The sequence below is a fragment of the Puntigrus tetrazona genome, chromosome 13 (genome assembly GCF_018831695.1).
Source record: "Puntigrus tetrazona isolate hp1 chromosome 13, ASM1883169v1, whole genome shotgun sequence".
Taxonomy (NCBI): domain Eukaryota; kingdom Metazoa; phylum Chordata; class Actinopteri; order Cypriniformes; family Cyprinidae; genus Puntigrus; species Puntigrus tetrazona.
Genome location: NC_056711.1, coordinates 23,345,969 through 23,368,017, shown reverse-complemented (window position 1 = coordinate 23,368,017; position 22,049 = coordinate 23,345,969). Strand labels below are relative to the sequence as shown.

At 36.2% G+C, this 22,049-nt stretch overlaps 1 protein-coding gene across 6 annotated transcripts in view; it reads left to right on the top strand.

The window, feature by feature from the left end:
- Positions 1-22,049, top strand: part of pde10a (phosphodiesterase 10A) — an 84,032-nt gene that overhangs the window by 48,834 nt on the left and 13,149 nt on the right. For 4 of the 6 annotated variants that reach the window (XM_043255473.1, XM_043255478.1, XM_043255472.1 and 1 more), the window contains 8 exons: positions 4,665-4,796; positions 14,506-14,534; positions 16,138-16,261; positions 17,637-17,686; positions 18,456-18,596; positions 19,525-19,680; positions 20,731-20,781; positions 21,977-22,035. In XM_043255473.1, coding sequence (XP_043111408.1) covers positions 4,665-4,796; positions 14,506-14,534; positions 16,138-16,261; positions 17,637-17,686; positions 18,456-18,596; positions 19,525-19,680; positions 20,731-20,781; positions 21,977-22,035 — 742 coding nt within the window. The remainder of the gene's footprint in view (positions 1-4,664; positions 4,797-14,505; positions 14,535-16,137; positions 16,262-17,636; positions 17,687-18,455; positions 18,597-19,524; positions 19,681-20,730; positions 20,782-21,976; positions 22,036-22,049) is intronic. The other 2 variants (XM_043255475.1, XM_043255477.1) reach the window with 1 other exon arrangement.

The following is a 22,049-nucleotide window of genomic DNA, read 5'->3' as shown; positions in this document are numbered from 1 at the left end:
CGAGTCCCTTGTTTGTTATGAACAGTTAAACTGCCGGCTGTTCTTCAGAAAAATGCTTAAGGTCCCACAAATTCTTTGGATTTCCAGCATTTTTGTGTACTTGAACCCTTAACAACAACAACATTGAGGACAACTGAAGGACTCATATGCAACTATTACGGAAGGTCATACGCTCACTGATGCTTCAGAAAGAAAAAAACATTCATGAAGAATCATGGGTAGAAGACTCTCGAACAGAATGAAGATGTGGAAATTTCAGAGTAAAATGTACCCTGATCTTCAAATTTAAAACGTCTCACCTCTCTCTCTAATATCTGCTGATATTCCAGAGGTTTTCAATTTGATTGTAGTTGAGATTGTAGTTTTATTTTATTTTATTTTAATTCTGCTTCCTTAAAAGGTGAATTTTTCTTCAAACAGTATTTGTAATTCGGTTTTAAATAAATGTTAGCTGTCTGAAGAGCCTACCTCTAAATGTCTGAGGTCTCTCCTTCAGTCTAAGTCTATGGACTAGTTTCATGACATGCCAGGTGAAAAGTATGTTCTTTATAAGCAAGCCACATGTTTTAATTTTTATTTTTTTGCATTCATGTCTGTTGCACAAATTCTGTGGGATGACGCTGAAGTCTAATACAATGAACAGCGCAAAAAAAAATCCCAAACCCTCAGTGTGAGCAATAGTAGTAAACCTTGGCTTGGCGAACACCGCAACTATAAAATTACAATTATACACTACTGCGCGTTAAATATCACTTAGTATTTCTTTGAATGTGGCTTCACCTTCACATGTGCAACCAAGAAACTAAACCGACTTCCATTGCAGCATTGCTACGATAACATTCGTGGAAGTTCGGTTTAGTTTGGGGAAGTGAAAAAGGTTGTTTTTGTCTTCGTGGAGAAAAACCCCCACGGGGCACGGCAGTCCAGTGATCGCTATTGGCCATTTAAAGTGTTATGCAGGGATAGAAAGGGTGGTGAGTCTTGAGTGCTTTGTGGTTTTGGGCTGTTGCTTTGGTTTGCTGTTGTGATCTCCGGCGTCATGTGATGCATGCAGAAGCTTTGATGATGTTGCATGTGATTAGACCGCTAATATTTTTTTACAGCTCTTTTTCCCGTAACACAACAAACAATAAAAAAAGAAATGGCACAGGAACACTGCAAGGTGGACTTTGTAATGGGGTGACGAAGAGCTGCTGATACATGCTCGTCTTTTTCTGTTTAAAAAGGACTAAGATAATGAGAGGAAGTATTATAAGGTGACTCAACATTAAGATTTCAGGTTCAAATCTACAATTATGTGTACATAAATATGTGATATTCTGTTTCCCATTTCTCTTCATCCAAAAATGACATTTATTCATTCTAGAATTACGTTTTCCAAAAAAACACTTTTAAAACATTGCTCTCTTAATTTGTGCATCCCGACCAATCAGACACCAGCTTAACCAATGGCACCAGTTTGGTGCCGATTTTTCTTTTCTTTTTTTTTTTTTTTTTTTTTTGCATACATCAATGATATGTTGCTGGTGGTGTCAAAAGTTTTTCACAATTTTAAATAACTTTCTGGTGTGACGTAACATACATATTTAAAGAAACAAGTATTCCATAGCCATTCTGTTAAAGTGATCAAAATGCATGCAAGACTATAATAAAAGAATAAGGCATAGAAATCTCATGCCTTACAGTTGTCTAAGTATGTAACTCATTAATATGTCATAAAACATGCAACACGTTTTAATATGAAGAGAAACACAAACAGCAATTATCAAGCGTTATTCTCTGTGTAATGGGAGTTCATGCTGCAGGAAACCTCACAGAAAGCCGGCGAGTGTAATTTCTCTCTTCTCGCACTCAGCCTGTGTGTCTGCGTCCCCTCCAGTGTCTGATTTATGAAGCAGTGTTCTCTGCCCATGTGCGTCAGCACTGGCTCTGGGAGTCTCGTGAGGCGTTGCGCTCCTGAAGAGCTGTGTCTCGTGTCTGGACAGCGTCAGTCGGCAGCAGCCCCTGGCCCCCTCCTGTTTTTTCTCTTCTGCTGTCTCTCTCTCTCTGCGTATACAGACCTGTGCCTCCATACATCACCATGCTTTTTTCCCCCCTGAGCTAAAACCAGCTGTAAAAGGTTGCTTTATCCTTTAAAAAAATAAAATACAGATGATTTGAAATGCTTTCCAGCATTTTGACAGGTAAATTAAAGTGATTATCGTGCTTCTGTTTTTTGTTTTTTTTTATATTTTAACAGTAAAAGCATTCTGATTAAGACGGGGCGGTTTAAAAAAAGTAACATTTTAAAGTGCCTGCAAAAATAGACTAGAAGAGATACGCGAGTGAGAGTTTAATGAAAGAACTAAGAGATTCCAAGTCTAGTCCAGTGGAATAATTCATAGGATGGGCCATTCCTGTTCGGCAGTACCTTTTGATCCCTGTAATGTTTAAAATATGAATATGCTCGCGTTATAATTTAAGAACGTAAAGGTTTCTGTAAAAGGGCTTGCCAAAAGATCAGAAGAAGAATTTAGTCAATTTCAGGCATTTTGTTTAACCTCTGTGAACTTATTATCATTCGATTAATTACAAAATATCAAGAAAATTAACATGATGCCTAATAGGATAATAATAAAGTTTGCCATTTCTCGAATTTTTGACATTTTCATGATCTTTTTGTCGAACGGGATACATTTTTTAGAGTGAAACAAGCCATTAATTTCTCCTAAATAAACTATTTTCCTCATGAATAGTTAATAGGGAGTTGTTAAGTTTAGGTTTTGGATAAGATGTAGAATATGGTCATGAAGAGTAAACGCTTTATAAGCACTAATAAACAGCCAATGCGTTATTATTAGGCATGCTAATAAGCAACTGATTAGAGAGAAATAGCGAGAAATGATCCTCATTCTAAATTGTTACCTGATGATTATTTGTTTAAAATAAATACAATTTTGCATTCAACTCCTTCCTCTTTGAGACCGGGATATGACACGGTGGAATTAGGTGAGGGTTGTAGACTGACGGTATAATGAATACTTGTGCAACATACTGTATACAGCTGTTTGTGTCTGAGGGTGAGTATGGATATGAATATTTTTCACACATCTGGTTTGGATTGAACGTTCAAAGAGCGAAGGCTCTGCCATTCTCATCTGTTTTGTCTTTTGTTGTTGTGCACCAAAACAGTCTTTAGCCTCTTACTAGCCTTTGTCTGCTTGTGGGAGCTCTTGTGGGCTAGTTTGGGTCTCAATATCTTCCTGCTGACATTCGTGTGTGTGTCTGTGTGTGTGTGTGTGTGTGTGTGTGTGTGTGTGTGTGTGTGTGTTTGTATAGTGTGGAACACATGCCTCCCAGCTGTGTTTCCCTCGAGTTTGCACATTAAGTCAAGCCATACATATGCTTAAAGTGTTCGGTTTTAGTTGAGTCCGTCGTGGCATCCCCCTTCAATTTTACATAGAAAGGAGGTATTTAAGTAAAGTTCCTGGATGTCCAGTCTCTAAATTTCCATTGACGCAAAAGTCAGTCATACCCTGCACTGTTTTTATGATGTATTTCTCCGAATTCTGAGCTGGCATCTGTAAATATTTTTAAATGCAGTAAATAGTAAATCCTAAAAATCCTAAAAAGATAAACACATTTAAATATTACTTCTATATGGGGGTGCAACAAAAGCATGGGTTGTTTTGTTGTTTGCCAACCAAAATGTGCTTGGCTTCAGCGATGGCCTAGTAAATGGATGTTTGCCCCAACAACAAAGACAATAAACAACAGCGCTTAGTGAGCTCTCGAACACTTAATTGCCTATTGAGCACAGTCAGCTTGTCCATCTTCTTTCCGTGTCTCTATAAGGGCCTTGTTGCTTGCTGAAGACTATTTCATTACTGTAAACGCACTGAGAATGCATAATGAGAGTAGTCCCAGCACAGAGCCTTGCAGCACCCCGATACATAAGTGGCGATTTAAAAATGATGATGTAGGCAGGTATATTCTCATTTAATTTGCTTAACCAGCATCTGTCACATGATCAAACCGTTCAATTTGTTCTAGTAATAATAGCAAGGTAAACTGTAAAACAGCAGTATGACATTTAGCTGCCAGGCTATATAACAAAATCATTTTTTATTTAGACGACTGGCTAAATTAAATGCGAACAACATGTTTTTCTCGTATGATCATTTTGTTATGAAAAAAGAATAAACTAATAAAGAAAAACTGCAGCGCTGCACCAACAGGTGTCAATATACAGTACAGTTTAAAATATTTTTATTTGCTTGCTGTCCTGTTATAGTTTTGTACAACAGTCTAGTAACTGCCCCAGTAGTCCCATCGTGAATGAAGCTGAATAAAAATGCCTAGTCCATCTGTCTATTTTCATGCCCGTTTCCAAAGAAGTGATATTTTGCAAACGTGTTCCCGGTGCCGTTTATTAGTGTCCTTCTGGCAGACTATATACAGTCTCTGTGAATTAAAATCTCACTTAAGGCATCCTTACACCCTGTTTGTTGGTATTTACAAGAAATAGGAACAACGGACAACCACGTGTAACCATGTAGACTTGTTTTAATGCTGTAAGTAAGCATGCAGTAACAAGATCCTGATATTTTCAAACGGCACTGATGTTCTTTTTTTTGGCGAATGAGTTCGAGGGGAAGGAACTAATCTTGATCGCTCTTTTGCAGGTCTGACGGATGAGAAAGTGAAGGCTTATCTCTCGCTCCACCCGCAGATGCTGGATGAGTTTGTGTTGGAGAGCGTGAGTGCAGAGACTGTAGACAGATGGCTGAAACGAAAGAACAGCAGCCAACCTGCAGGTACGGACTCATGGCTGTGCGCTCCAGTGTTCTTCAATAAGAGCCCCGTGCCCTAAAAATAGTCCTGTGTTTACTTGCTGTGATGATTTCTTTCATTTGGGAATAGATATATTATGAATGCATTTTGTTTCCATGCTTATTATGCTGGTATAATACTATATAACAGCGGTTATCGGCTGATGGGTTCATGGTTTGGTCTTAAAAACACATCTAAAAATACAGGAAGATGGGAAAAAATACAGCTAACCCTATAATTCTACATATCAATATAAACTGACTTAAAATAACATGATTTAAATCGGTAGAATAAATCAAATAAAACAATTCAATTTAAAGGACAGAGTTTTACTTTTATGAGGTAAAACACTTGTTTTATATTTAATACTAAAACAACTAAACCATCACTGAAATTAAAATAATCACGAATTTGAAAAATCACAAATTTTAAAAATACAACTTCTTATTAGGCTTACAAAATACTATTCTATTCTTAGCTTAATGATTAGCTGAGAAAACATACAAAAATACAAATTCAAAATATTAATAAAAATATACTAGTATATCAGAGATGCTAAAATAATCCTGAAGGAATTAGAGGTATTAGAGGTTGAGAACATTATTAAAGTTATTATTAAACTTTTGCACTTTATAGTAACACACACATATTGCATGTTTTATTTAGATATTGCTTGTACATTTCAGAATGCTAGTAAAATTCATGCCCATACAAATATTCTTACACATCAAATTCAAAGTGTGTATTAATTCAATTTGAACTTTTAATTTTGAAATTTTCATTTTCATTTTGAATTTTTTTTCCTTTTTATCAGGAATTTATATGGCACAATAAAGTTCTGTTTTGATTTAGATTATCGGTTGGTGCAACGTTAGTCATTGCATCAACCGAACTACATCAATACACTTGATGAGCACACTTCTCCTGTGCATGTGTCTGTGTGGATGTAACCTGAGCAGCAAAGATTGCAGAAGGCTAAAGGGTTAGTGCACTGGTGAAAGCATGGGAGAGAGGGGCCTGCTGGGTCCTCACGGGTCATTAGGGCTGTTTAAGCGGGACTGGCTTCTCTGTGCACAGCATGCTTCGTGCCGCGGCCCGCTCCACTCGACCCATCACATCCATCAAGGGCCCACAGGGTTGGCGGCCGGCCCAGCTCAGCTACTGACGTCAGAGCCAACCTCCAGGGGCATGCAGTCGGTTGGGAGGGGGACTGGAGGAGGGTGAATGTGTCGCATTTTGGGAATGTTTTCTGCATGAGTGCAGCAGCGCTCTCTCACAGGCTGCCGGCTGATGGTTAACCTCGGCTGGGCAGCAGGATTTTTTTCTCAGGCACCGTTTCAACATCAGTCTCTTTGCAAATCGTGTGTGCCAGATCCTGTCTTGGCCTGTGATGCATATCAAGCAGTGCTTTGAATTAGCATGCATGTTAGCTTTCAAATTCTTTGTGCACGTCAATGCTCAGAGATTTTTTTTTTTTTTTCACTATGGTTTAGAATATGAGATCAGTTAACCAAGACACGATGCTTTTCATATGTTGTTTCATATCTGTTTATCTTTATTTTAAAGATTTTGTTAGTTAATTTATTTTATTTGTGTAATATTTAGTTTCAAAGCAATGCTGCACAATCCGGTGGTGAAACACACCCTAGCCACAAATTTATGATTTACCAATTAAAATAAAAATTTAAAAAGTTTAATAGTCCACTTCCATGTATAATATATTTTTATTTTATTATTATTTTTTTTTTTTTGTGGGATAAATTAAGGGGGAATTGGGTACTTGTTCTGTAAACATACCCTGAATGTATATCAAAAAATGCTCTCAATGGATCTGCCAGTGCTATTTTCATATTAGGTTTTGAGCTTGTAGATGATGTGTGGGCCTGGTCATTAGTACACAATAAACTCTCTGAACAGCTTCCACAATAACATTGAACTTCAGGCCCTCCCTGTGAGAGCTGAAAACCTCTGCTGTCTTCTGTCATGTACTTGACTGTGTGTATGCACTTTGCTCACTCACCACATCATACTAAGGAATAATGATGAGCTTCATTTGTTATGCACCTCATGCACCAGAGCCATTTGTATAATTTTGTGTTTGAAATTTGTATATATTTTATGGCGTCACCTTTGAAGAGTTTTATTTACTTATTGTGGAGTTTAAAAAGTTATTATGAGCATTTTTAACGGTAGGAGTGTCATAAATGTGAGTAGACCTGTCCTGGAGTATTTTAATTTTTAATTTAATTAGCAGTTCATTCATAAATCCATAAGATATTTCTATCACACATCGGAAAACTCAAAAGCAAAAATGCTTTCCAAAGAAAGAGAAAAAAAAAGTTTGGTGTTGAATTATTCAAAATTATGAATGATTTAATCTAATTTTGCATAATATAGATATGTTGATTCACTGATGCTAAATTTGTTATACATATGATTAAATCTGAGAGTCTTAAAACTTACAATTTTAATTTCCTTTCAAACCTGTATGTCTTTCTGTCCTCTGCAGAACCTAATAACAGATATCTTGAAAAATGCTGGTAACCAAACTGTGCTGGTTATCACTGACTGTACATACAAACATGCATATATATATATATATATATATATTTTATCATAACACTTAGTTAACTAGTTGTTTATTAGCATGCATATTACTAGAATATTAAGCATGTATTAGTAGCGTTACTGATAATAAAACGTGGCGTTACTATACATTTTATAGGCTAATATTATTAGGCTTATAATTTTATTTTTCAGTAGCTTTGTCTCACACACACAAAGACAGATAGTGAGCGAGAGAGTCTTTCATAAAAATCAGAATTGAGTTCCTATGGAATTCTTCAGCTTTTAAGATCTGCTGGTTTCTCTGGAGTGTGCTGAACTTATGCGCAAAGAATCTTATTGGCTGGCGCTCACCTGTTTTCATCCCTATTTTGATTTGAGCAGCTCATTAATCCCAGTGTTTTTTTATTTTGTTATTTTTCGTTTTTTTTTTTTTTTTTTGACTTTTTATAGAAACGCTAAAAACACTAGAAACTATAAATACATTTCTATGACGATTTTATTGCCAAGGCGAGAGAGCTGAAAATATTTACAGTAATATATATTGGATCTTATAGGCGCGTCTCCACAGAAACGTAAATATAGCGTAGGTTATAGTGTACAATGTTTTATAATAACAATTTATTCGAACATATTTAATATTGACAAGTCATTTGACACACATTTGAACATTTAACAAATTAATCAGTTACTTTTATAATGACGACTTCTTAAATGAGCACATTCATGAGATTCAGAGAATAAGAGACCGTTGATGCAGGTTACTCACAAGGCTCTAATTGAGAAAAACAATAGCGAAGCTTTCACAGAATTCCAAGTAAAATCTGAACATCTTTTATTCGATAGGTCACAAGTGTACTTGTGAGATCGCTGATTAGTTTAATAATAGGTTGTCCTGCTCTGGTGTGCTCCACACAGTCTTGAGCTGTGGAGATACCCGGACATCATATGATTTCTCTGTTGCAGTGAATGTGAGCGCCTCATCACAGGCCTAACAGCAGGGCCAGTGGCTTCGGTCCATGTGATGCTCTTCGTATCTTTCTGTTCCAGCTTTCGCAAATACCGTGACCTGTAATACCTCTAGTGTGTCAGGCCCTTTGTGCAATCAATACAATTTCTAGAGTCAAAGTACCATCAGTCCTTTTGAGTACGTACGGGTTCGAGCATTATCTCACCCATCATCCGTACTGAATACTGTATACGTATTAATGTACATATGCATGTGAATATTTCTAATATATATATATTCCCTGCATCTGATCGTGAATGTAAGGTTTGCAATAAGTTCTGACAATGTGACGTCGAATGATTTGTTAAATCAATAGGCTAAAGGACAAGACATCTTGCTGTTTTCTAATTCTGTCTCTTTCAAGGGTTTTCAAGGATGGATCGGGTTGCCGGTGACAGAGGATGATTAAACTTACAATTCAGGTCAACATCTGTTTGATAAGACACTGTTGAGTAGATCCTATTTTATTTTTATTCTTGGGTTCAAAATTTAGGATGAAAAGTGCTTGTTGTTGAAGGTGCAGCTTTTTTGTGAGACAGGATCGGTCATGTTTTATATCTTGTGACTGTTTTTACCCTGAAAGCACACATTCCCTACACTCTAGCCTTTATCTCTTTGTTGACTTTCAAATGATTCAAACTAGTGTTATGATATAGCTGTTTTAAACAAATAATCTATAGATATTTTTGTGTATTTCAGGTGTTTTTATTTTCTAGGACATTCTGGTCTGTAGATATGTGTTGGGTTCCATTTTTATATATATATATATATATATATATATATATATATATATATATATATATATATATATATATATATATATATACATATATATATACATGTATACATATACATACATATAGATTAAGGAAGGATTGCTGTTACCTAAATAGTAAATCTAATAATAATAATAATAATCTAATAATATATCTGTTTATCCAGTTCATATATACCAGCGTGAAAGATTTGTTCATAATGTTCATAATGTTCATAAATTCTACTGATCTACTGCATAAATTCAGCAGGACTGTTAATCAATAAATAACGACTTAAATTTCAGTTTGTTTATCATAACAAGCTTTCATACAGTCTAATAAACAGTGTTAGTTTTATACAATTCATGAATTATGTAATTATATTATGTAAAGCAGCTTAAAAAGACAATAGAGTCATTATTCAGCTCAATTTAGCTCAAAGTTGCTTAAATTTCACTTCCAAGTTATTGTCACTAGTATTCAGTTCAAATAACTTTTCGCACCTAATAGTATTAGTGTAGTTAAATTGATAATATTACTGAATATTATTTGTTTTTTAGTCATGTGTGCTTCCTCTAGGATATCTCTTATGGCGCTTTGTGTCCTTTGTGAAGCCTAAAAGCACCGTTCCCCATTCGCTGTTTGAAAAGTGTGACCAGTAAAGAAGTAACATGGGATTAGAAATTACTCAAGGGCAAATATAGAATGACAGAATCTAATTTTGGGGTCAACTAATCCTTTAATGCTTACGCATAGTGGTTTGTTCAAATCCCTAACTCTGACTATTAGATGGCACTACTAATGATGCATCACTGTGTGTGATAGTGTGTGTGTGTGTGTGTGTGCAGTACTTGATTATGTATCTGTGCTTTTGTTGAGACTAACAAGGACCCCCAAGGCCCTAGTGACGTCTGCTCACTCCACCTCATTCCCACCTAGCGTTCCCCTGGCCCTGTTTTCTTCTCACACACATGCGATCTTTGAGTAATTGATAATCCCAAACCTTTCGCCGCTCAGCCTCCAGAGAAATTGTACATCTGGACAGATCCTGTGCCTCGCTGTCACACTCACACACACACACACACACACACACACACACACACACACACGCACGCACTGTGTGATTCATGACCTACCCGTTCAGTCTGTCTTTAGCCTAGTGACCCTGATGAACCAAACCATACAGGAGAGCTGCAGATGACGTTCGGCTAGAAAATACTGAAATGTGCCCGTAATTCAATTACAGAAGAGGAGGCTGCTTGAATGTGCAGTTTGTGTCCAGCTCGGCGCCAGACAGAGAACGTCTGGACACATTTCTAAGAACTTCTAAGAATTCATTAATACACTGGGTTAATTCATCAAATTAGTTACAGCATAATAGAATTTGCCGTTTTGTAATTGTATTGCTTCTGTGTGGTACATTGCCCAGCACACCATTATTAAACCAATAATCCATTATTCAACATGAAACGGCATTACATTTCTTCTATATATTTATGAATTTACGTGTGAAACGCTTTATCCATTGGAAAGGGTAGGTTAAAAAATAAAATTCATGGTATCAGTTTAAAGATTGAAACATTTTGTAGTAATAAATAGGACCAAGGATGAAAATTAGACAGTTTATATATATATATATATATATATATATATATATATATATATATATATATATATATATATATATATATAATATTAGTCCTGTTTTTGTTGGTTTTATTTAGTGTTTTGTTTATGTTCGTCATTAATCAAGAGCAGTGTCTATATTTAGTTTTCTGTTTTTGTGGGTTGTTTTTTGGCTTGGTTTGGTTTATTACAATGTGCCCAGCTTCAAGGTTATGTAGTTTAGGGACTATACGCACCAGCCAAACAGCCTTCATTGAGATAAATGGGAATGCTGACAGCTTTCTTCAGGTGTTCAGACCTCCCTGGCTCAAAAAGATGTTCTGAAAGACCGCCATAAAGACACAGTAGGAAAATCGGTCTGTGAATGGCTCACATAGCTGTGTCTGCACATTAAGCTAGGTTAAAGTGAAGTATTTGTTGAAAGGAAGGCTCTGTGTTCAATAGAAGTTAAGCTCTATTGACAGTATCTGTGGCATGCTGCAGCCACCGAGAATAATTTCTATGAAATTGTGGGTAATGCCTTACCTCATTGTAGGTGCATTACTGTAAGTGTGATTTTTGACTGCCACAGTAAGGTACTTATTGACATAAGATCAAACTGCCGATATCTGCTTACTTTTCATGCTGAATTGAGAGTTTTTATTTCAGTTTACACAAAGGATCTGGAACTGATATTTGCCCACAGAGAGCTGGACAGAAACGCATCTGCAAGTCCCTGCATTGATTACCAAACATTTCCATCAATATAGTTGCAGATTAATCGATCAATCATTTTTATTTATATAGCGCTTTTAACAACACAGGTTGCATTAATGAGAGTTAGTGGCAAAATTACTTAAAAGTAAAATAATGTCTACTATCGAAATATAGTGTAACTGCATTTTGAGACATTACAATGCCAGGAGCTTTTCAGAAAATCCCATAATGCATTGTGACTAGTTGCACTTTTGAGAAGTGCAAAAGAAGTGTTCATTTGTAGGGGTAATAGTTATTAAAATTATGATTTTACTCATATTTGTCTGTGCAATGTAACACTTTTAGTTGACCTTACTATATGCAATTAATTGTTTTGGGGGTTTTTTATTGCAAAAATCTAGTAGTCTTTACTGGTTTAGATAATATAAAAGATTGTCAAGCTAGTTTTTGCTTCCCAGCCTGTTTTGCTTAACAGTTTAAGAATACATGTTGAAATGATGTGTTATTTTATTAGTTTTGCACAAGAGAAATATAGGGGGAGATTTGTTAGTGTTTAAAGGTGTTTTATATTTGGGTTTCATTTTTGGAAATACAAGTGAAAATTCCAGGCTGCAGTAAAATTTACAAGAGCAACTTTAAAATGAATTGAGTTGTTGCAATTAAAAAGTGTTTTTTACTTCGCTACGTTTTTTTAATGCAGTCGGTATTCATGCTTTAAGTAAGGTTAACTAATTAGATTTTACAGTCTACACTTTAAAGCCTAATTTTAAAGCATTATATCATTAGCTTAGCTAAATGCTATCAGCAAGCTATTTCGAAAACTGCTGTCGCAAAGGATTTTTGTCTGACATGCCTGTGTGGAGTGTACCACATCAGTCACTCCTTGGTTCATGTGGCTCAATGTCACTTAAAAAAAAGCCGCATATGTAGGCGGTACGCAAAAAGCCAGGAAGTAGGCCATATCGTCCTTACAGTTGGTCAGAAGCAACGGCAGGCTTACAGGCCTGCGACGCCAAGGGACATGGATTGTGCTGGAAGTGCACAGTGAGAGATTTACAAGATGATATGAATGGCTGTTTAGGCATAGTGCCTGTTAATGTCGAGAGGGAATCAAAAAAGATCAGCAGCTTTGACTCAGCATGACGCCATCAGATGCTGTATAACGCCACAGCTCCGCTGTCCTGCCTCTATCCACTCGCAGATTCATCCATACGGGCCTGTAATATATCAAGCATATTTAGTCGAGCTGATACGAGCGGTCTGACGTGGGGAACAGTGCCTCCCCCACCATCTCTCTTCTTGTTTGTCTGTGTCATCAGTCAGAAAGTGCTATCGCATCACCCAGCATGATTCTGCCTATGAGAGGTAGAACTGCTGATCTGTCCTCCAGTCTAAATGTCCATTCACACTAAGAGCTAAAGGACAAGGAAATCTGAAATAAAGTTAGGCGTTATCCCACAAGGCACAGCTCATGTATACTTCTGGCCTTAAGGAGTAACATTGGCCGCTATGTGCTCGTCCCCATGAAGTCCACAAGACATACAGGCAGTGGTTCCAAGGCCCTCATTGTCCACAACAGCATTTGAATTAACTTCATTTGATAAACAGTAAATAGTTTAAATATGAAATGAAATGTTATTTATTCAGAAAAATTATAATTTTGGTACTTTTGAGCTGTGCATGTGAATGTTTTCTGCCAAGCAATTACCATTTGGGGCTTTTTCACAATTAATTAATTTAGCAGATTCTGTATTTAGATTTAGATTTGATGTTAATCACTTGATTGTTTTGTGGTGTAATGTAAGGTAACACTTTATTTTAGCATGCATATTACTACAATATTAGCCATTTAACAGTAATAATTAAACACGTTAATGATTTATTCTACATGACATTATTCTGTATCCCTACCCAATACTTAAACAACTAACTTCCTAAATTAGGGATTTATTGAGGGAGAAGTCATAGTTAATGGTAAATAAGTGTTGCCCATTTTAAAAAGTCAAGCAAATTGTAAGTTAGCTTACGAGCCCAACTGTACCTGTGAGCAGTCTGATGTATGTGACATTGCTTGCTTTTTGTGCTTGCACAGTCTCCTCTGAGAGGACTGTGTTTATCTGCATCACTTCCTGTGTTCCACACACCGACTGAGCTTCTTTCTGAATGGGGGAAGCCACTGAGGAACAATTTGCTGAATGTCTCTAGGTTTCTGCAAACTCGCTGACTTTAGATACAGGTGTTTTCTCAGGAGAACAAGAGGAGATGGAGTATGTACGAAATTCTCCTGTTATCCGCATGTGTTCATAGCTACAATGTCCATGTCATTTGTTTGTAAGTAGATGGAGCTTTTGCGAGCCTTTGTATCTTTTATTTAAAGTAAATGCCAGGGCTTGTGTTTTTAAGTTTATAAAAACTGAAGCTTGCATAGCTTTGAAAGAACGCTCATCGCTGAAGTGGAAAATTGTCAGTTTGGCTGCACGAGTTACTCATTGAATGTTCCCTGAATGTTCCCTTAACACCGTGTTCCAACCAGGCAGGGAAAAAAAAACTGTTTTTGTCTTAATCAGCTGCAAATGTGACAATTGGAAAGTGACAGAACATTTTGTTGGTTGCTTGGTTTCTTATTCAGTTCAGTTTGACTCAAATCTGCGCAGAATTCTTAAGGTTTTTGTATATTTTTCCGACTGCAATACAGACTTACTTTCAGACACTTTAAATGTATAGCATGGCTCCGAGTTTTGGGAGTTTCCCATTCAGTTTAAACATCAAGTTGAAGTTTGTGCGTTCGTGTATGGAGCCTCATTTGGATTATACAGGTTTGATCCTGTTTATCGCGTTTTACAGTTTTCTCTTTCCATTTCATTTAATTCATCTAACTAAAGACACAACATAAACATAAATTAAATGTAAAAAGTAAAAAGACTAAGGCAAAATATAAGCTTTATACAAAAGAAGGGACGTTCAAAGTCGAGTCAGTGACATTGTGTTACAAAATATGCACCTTTATGAGTTTTGACTTGGTTTTCCTTTATATTTCAACAGATGAATCTTCAGCTAAAGAAGTTAGCAGGGTAAGTGAGGCATCACTTTTGTCTGTGTGTGTGTGTGTGTGTGTGTCTATAACACAAAAGAAACAATTGTATTAAATGGATCAGTTTTTTGAACCTATGTGTGTATAAAAGAAAAGAAGCATGCCAAGAAATAAATGCATATGTTGTTAAAGTTTATAGCCTTTATTAAAGTTTATAGCTACAGTGTGACCGTTCGTGGCAAAAGGCAGCGAGTCCCAAGCGAGGACAGTTATCAGAAAGCTCACAGAACACTTCATTGAAAAGTTTCTGCTAATAATCTCTCAGCAACGCATGCATACAGCTGCTAAATATGAATGCATCTATTAAATGACAAACCGCACAGTGAGCACAAACCCTGTGACAGATTTATATAAGGAGAGGCAATGACCTATTAATGAGATCATTGCCACTTTAATGGGCTGATATAGCAGCAGCACACACTCCGCTCCGAGCACTTAGACCCGCTGATTTAGGGGACAGAGATGAAGAAGTTAAAGAGAGAGACGTACAGCAGAACACGAAAAAGACAGTGTGCAGGGACAGGGTCCGAGAGGGCTGTGGAAACGAGGACTTTTTGGAGAAGGACAGCAGGGACGTCACGTGTTCGTCTGCATAAACAGGATGTGTAGGGAGCCGTTCCCGTGGGGGAGCACCTCACACACCCCTCATCCACCGGCCCACTCTGACCTTTCACTCAGGGACAGAAATAGACATCCTCGCTCCGGCCGGGCTTTATTTAAAATATGTAAAAGCTCGATTCGCAACCGATTTCTATTTTATACAGACCACCCATGGCCCCTGTGATCTTTATTCACATTTGATGTGAGAGGAAAAAATGTTAATTGGATGATTTTGATTGGCTGTGTTCTTCTTTTGGCAAAATTTTGTCACATTTTAGTTTGGGAACCAATTCTCTCTATTAAATAGCTGCTAACTATGATGTCATTAAAATCCTAATTTTGTTATTAGTAGTTATTAAGATAATTGTTAGGTTTTGGTATGAGGTAATATTTGCTTTGTAAACAACAAATATGCTAGTAATATGTATGACAATAAGCAACTATTTAGTTAATTAGTCCCTAAACTAAAGTGTTACCCAAAATTTTAAAGCAGTCCTATTCAAAAATATACTATAATAACTACTCTAACGTTCAAAAGTTAGTTTGTTTTTGAGAAATTCAGCAAGGATGTTTACCAAAAGTGATAGTAAAGTCTTTTTCATTCTTTTTCATCTTCTACGTGTTAATTTTTACAAAAAATTTTTACAAAAAAAATGATGCTGAAAATTCAGATTTGCTGTCACACAAAAATTATAAAGTTTATATATATATATATATATATATATATATATATATATATATATATATATATATATATATATATATAAAAAGTTCATTACTTTTTTTATAGTATTTTAATTAAATAATTGCAGTATTGGTGAAACAGTAGCGTATACACGATATGACCTAAAATATGGACACTGCCTCCTATTTACTATTTTTCATACTTTTAGTGCTAATGCTATCTAATTAGCAGGTTGTCTGTCTGTATTGTGCAGTATGCAGTGCGTGTGCATGTGAATGTGTGTCTCTCCTGTGTCCAGCAGTACCAGGACACGAATATGCAGAGCGTCGTATATGAGCTCAACAGCTACATGGAGCAGCGGCTGGACACTGGAGGAGACAACAAACTACTGCTCTATGAGTTGTGCAACATCATCAAAACAGGTCAGAGCCCGTCCGTCTCATCCTCAAACACTCACGTATGCCATTGCACAGCATAAAACAGGTCAACTGTCATTTACAACACTTAACTTTTAAGTAATTGTTCTTATTAAAGGAACAGTTCAGCAATTCTGTCATCATTTACTCATCCTCAAGTAATTCTTAACCAAAGGAAAATATTTTGAAAAAAGCATGTAACTGAGCTGTTTTGGGTCACCGTTGACTCACTGTTTAGTTTTTTTTCCTGCTATGGAAGTCAATGGTGAATCGAAACAGCCTGCTTGCAAGCTATCTTCATAATATCAAAGAAATTCGTATAGGTTTGGAACTATTCAAGGGTGAGTAAATGACGTCGAAATGTCAAAACTATTCCTTTATGAAACCTTGATGAAAATGTAACTGAAAATATGTATCAAATGGCACACACCGTGTACAGTATTTGCATACTTGCAATTAACATAATGTGTTAGTTTATTAGGCAACTATAATAACAAGTGTTCACACTGTCGGCATAAACAGCACATAAAAGCTGCCTGTAGAGAGCCTTGCAGATGGAGGTGTAGTGAATCCAGGTTAAAAGGTGTTCCCCATTTCTGATGGAGCAGCTCTCTGCCTGTCACTTCCCATCCACCCACGCTTCATCTGCATGCTGCGGCACTGCAGAGCGCTGGGATTCAATCCGACCCTGCATGTCTCACACACACCAGCACACCTGACACACACCAGCATGTGCCAACCACTCTCAGAACATGACTTTTCTGTTATTAAGAAGTGACGAAATGTTTGCTTTCAAGCTATGGGCTATTATAGTGAACCAAAACCATAAACAAACTTACTTTAAATAAAATAATATTTAGCTCTGAATTATTGAACTTACTTTGAATAAAATATTAATTGAATTGAAATGAAGTAAAACATTAAAAATGATATAGGCTAGTTGCAAAGAAACATTTTTTATTTTCATTGTTTAACCTCATGCAGTAGTGTTAAAATAGCATTAAAGCGCACAGTAATCTGTCCATTTATATCATACGTTGATTTCATGAATAAAGTAATCGTGAATCAGTTCATTAAAATCATTTCTGTAAATGTTGCGATATAGCTTAATTAGAACACAGCTTGAACAGTCAGGCTGGAACAACTCTAATAAATAATCTAGGACTTTTTTGTCACTTGTATTAGTAACTTCTCACATTGGTGCAAACAGCTTTTTAATTTTTAGTAATAAGTAAAAAGTAGCATAATATCTATTAAAAACATTGTGCCTTATGTATTAGCCCTTTTTTGTCCAGTTAAATGTTCTGAATGTTCATGTCTAACACACGGTACATCAGAGTTTTATTTATGTTTATGTTATTTATTTTCTTTTTTGTAACAGCCACAAAAGCTGATGGATTTGCACTTTACTTCCTTGGAGAATGCAACAATGTAAGTATTTTCTCATCTGGTTGAGTTAAGACATGCTCAACAGTGTTTAGTGGATGTTGAAGTCATTAAATACACATTTAAAAAGCAGTCAAAGCTGCTCTTTATTGATTATTATTGCTATTTTCCACATTTTTTAAATAATAATACAGTAACATAAAGTTCTTGCACTAGAAACACTCATACACTACATTTTATATTTTACTGGGAAACTATATTTTGTCAACAAAACTCATTTCTAAGCACTGAAGCATTAGAGGTCCTCAGATCATGAGAAACATAAACTCAGCAAAATGAGTGCAAGCCTTTGATTGGTCATGTTCTGTTTGTCTCAAAATGGCTTGGAATTTCTATAGTATTAAAACGCTTGAGACTTTTGCGATATTCATTCATTTCCACTTGAGTAGCTTTACTCAGATGGCAAGTGTTTGTGACCAATCAGATAACACAATTTGAAAGGCTTCTCTTTTGCCCAATCTATAATTATGTGGGAAATAGTGAAAGCATACACCAATCTTTGTTTTTTTTTTTATTTGTAATAATAATTTAAGTATTGTTTTTGCCATTTTCATTTGAGATAACTACTATTTTTATTGGGTTCTGCTTGTCCTAATTTTAATTGTAATTATTTGACAGTATTCAACTTTTTCTGGCAACATATAATGAGAACCGTAAAGTAACTTCAAATGACAACTATTATAGTTACAGTGACCAATCGGGACGTTTTCCTTAACGTCATGATGTTTTGTTGATGTTGCTTTCTCTGTCACAGAGTTTATGTTTGTTCACTCCGACGGGGGCAAAAGAGGGGCTTCCTGGGCTCATCCCCTCTGGTCCCATCACATTTGGGACCACCATCGCCGCTCACGTTGCAAAGACACGCAAGACACTACTTGTAGAGGACATCATGGGGGTGAGCCTCATGCTGTTTTGCTGTGCTCACCCAAGTTTTACCAAACCGATTCTGCTGTTTCTACCATTTCAACGAATGGTTTAATACTGTATAGTTTGTGAAATGACTAGGATTGCATGCGAAACTTGTCACTGCTATTACATCATGTCTACCCTGGAAGTGACCAATAATGTGTCATGCCAGATTCGGTTTGTCAGACACTGGAAGCAATTAAGCTCCACGTCGTCTTGAATGTTCGCTAACACGGACCATTCAGCTGCAAGCTAGGGGCTATACTTTAGCAAAATTTAAATGGCAGTAAAATGTGGTAAATAAAATCCTTTACACCTTTTTTTGAAAGAAATCTATTGGTGCAACTGCATGGAGAAATAGAGAATCAAAGGAATTTTGCATATATTGCTTACATTCTACATCATTGTGTACATATGGTTAAAAATAAAAAGAGGCATAAAAATCATAAGACATCTTTGAATTTACAGTCAGAAGTTACTTTAATGTTATATGTACATATATGTAGAATAAAAAAGAAATGCAAATATAAATATGTGTGTGCTCCCTTGCAATTTTTATTCTGTGGCCACTTAATTTTCTCAGTGTGTTAGTAATTACAATACAGTACAATGCATTACAATATATATTGTAATGTATTGTGTATATATCATTAACAAACCATTACCTATGACTTTTGCCCCAATAAATTCCCAATCTGCTGCTTATTATTAGTGAGTAGGAAGTGTAGATAATAGGGATATAGCTTTACAAGTACTAATAAATAACCAATATGCTAATAATAGGCACAATACAAATTACCTAGTTAGGTGAGAATTGGTCTTTATACTGAAGCCTTTTCAAGACTTTTAGGAATAATTAGGACATTTAAAGAACAATACATATATATATATATAAACGGGCCTGTTTTGTCCTGCAGGATGAGAGGTTTCCTCATGGCACAGGGCAGGACTCAGGGATTCGTGTACATTCTGTTTTGTGTCTACCCATCCTCACCGCCATCGGAGACCTCATTGCTATCCTGGAGCTGCACCGGCACCTGGGCAGAGAGCCCTTCAACCTCAGCCACCAGGAGGTACTCATAAGACTGAAATTTGATACACGTCTACCCATGTACCTCTTTTCTGGATTTATGCAGCCAGGCAGTGCTTTGGACTATTAAAGAAATATCCTAGGTTGTGTTGAATGTAATGTCTATGGTTACCACATTTAATAATAACTCATTATCATTTTTCATTTCAAGGTAGTATGAATGAAAAAATAACTGATACTGAGTCTTATTTCAGTCCATCCATTCAGATAAACCCACCTCTCAACTGCACATAAAAACAAAAGAAAAGCTCTAATTGGTCAGACAGTTCTTTCCTATCTAGATGTGGGCATGTTTACTGTGGTTAAATACATTTTTGGGCAAAATCTAGTTATTTCAATAGGAATGTATGCAATCAGAAATTTCACAATGAGGGGTAAAAGATTTTAAGGCAGCAGGGTTTTTGCAGATTTGCCACGATGACCAACAGAAGTCTAGTTGTTTTGAAAGTGGCTCCATATGAGCTGTGCTTCATGCATCCCTACGCTGTTAACAATAGACAATGAACCTTTTTTGTCCATGAAATTCCACCAAATTTTCACTAATGTGACCACACCTTAAATAGCCAGTCCTTTCCTGATCAGTACGAGTTGCAGTATGGTACACTTTCCTTTGTTATTATAATGTACTGTGAACAGATAGTTAGCAAAGTAGATTATAAACGGTGTTGGGCAGTAACTAACCGTTTCATACTTTAATTACAAAATGTCCAAAAATGCCCCCTATGTCCTTTTCAGGGGACTTTAATTGAATTGTGTCCGAAGCCGTCAAAAAACCGATGTACACTCAACCGCTAGCCACTAGAGAATACCCATGCACTGTAAGCATCATGCTAAACGAATTCACTACCTTTTAACCATTTCTGCTGTAAATAGTAATAACAATGAATGGTTAATCGTATTTAAACTTTGGCAAACAAGATATTCAGCTGCCAAGTGAAGTACACAGAACTATGAAGTTCTGCTTGATCATTGAGTGTTCGAGGTTCGCATACTCTAGTGTGTCTTCGACTAAGTGTACCCTGTTTTTTTTTAGGTTGCAACAGCAAATTTGGCCTGGGCGTCTGTAGCTATACACCAAGTCCAGGTGAGTACATTTTAAAAAAAAAAACCAATGCGTTGCTTGTTGTTGCAGCTTGACAGTTGCATAAGCTGTTGGATTTGGTTGAACACACGTGTTTTGTTTTCTGTAATCCACTGTGTACATGGACCAGGCTGCTGGTGGGCCCAGTGTAAGCAACCAAGACCACACATTAAACACACCTTCGTCTCAGGAGGCGCAATTAATGACAATGCAGTCTTGTTTGTACGTAAACGGTTGTACGCTGTGAATGACACCACTCTGGGTTTTAATGTCCCTGTGCGTCACGGGGCTCTTTGGGAGTAAATCTCACTCTGGGACAAAAACCTTCTCAGAAGTCAAGAGTCGTCAGAATGTGGTCGTGATGAGAAAGACGAGGAGGACCATATTTTATGGCTCTAGGGAAAGACACTAGAGGCAAAATCATACTTCTGTCAATTTTGACATTTTAGGCTTTTTCACAAAGTCATTTTTCAGACTACTGGAAAGCAAACATCCGAAATCCACTTTTAAGTGTTTCTTTTATTGCACTTTTTCTATTTGTGTCTATAGATTTCAATTAAATATCTACAAATGGCTATTTCTTATATCTTTAAAAGTTCTTGGAAGGCACCGAGCCACACATTTCCACTATAGACACAAAATCTGTATTTTGAAGGATTTTCAGGCAGAAAGATATGCAAATGCAGTGGACGTTTAAATAGATAATGACTCAATTGCATATTTAAACATTTATTTTCACGTATTTGCCATTCTTTAAGAGAAAAGTAATCAATCAACTAGTGAAGTATGGTGATTATTTATGGATTTATTTATTTATTTATTTAAATGGGGGGTGCCTTGCCTTAAAGAAATTAATCATTCAAAAAATGTTATTTTTTCAATCTTTAGTTATTAATGTCAGAATTTAAATTTTTTTAATTTAACTATTTTAACTGAATAGTTCATTCAAAAATGCCAGCTCCCATTTTAACCTTCATTCATTTTTATTTTTGTGAAGATGTTGTCTAGTGAAACGTCCAAGCCGTTTTTGTTCCATACAACAAAACGAAAAGAGGGAGGGTAAATCGTAAAAACTTCAAAAACAGAAAAATAACTTAGAATTCACATAGAGATTCATTTGCTAGAAGAAAGATGAGTCAATTTAGACATGGACACGGTGATTGCCATTTTTAAAACTTCCTGTTTGTTTTGTTCACAGGTCTGCAGAGGTCTTGCCAAACAGACAGAACTTAATGACTTTCTCCTAGATGTGTCAAAGTAAGTGAGTTCAT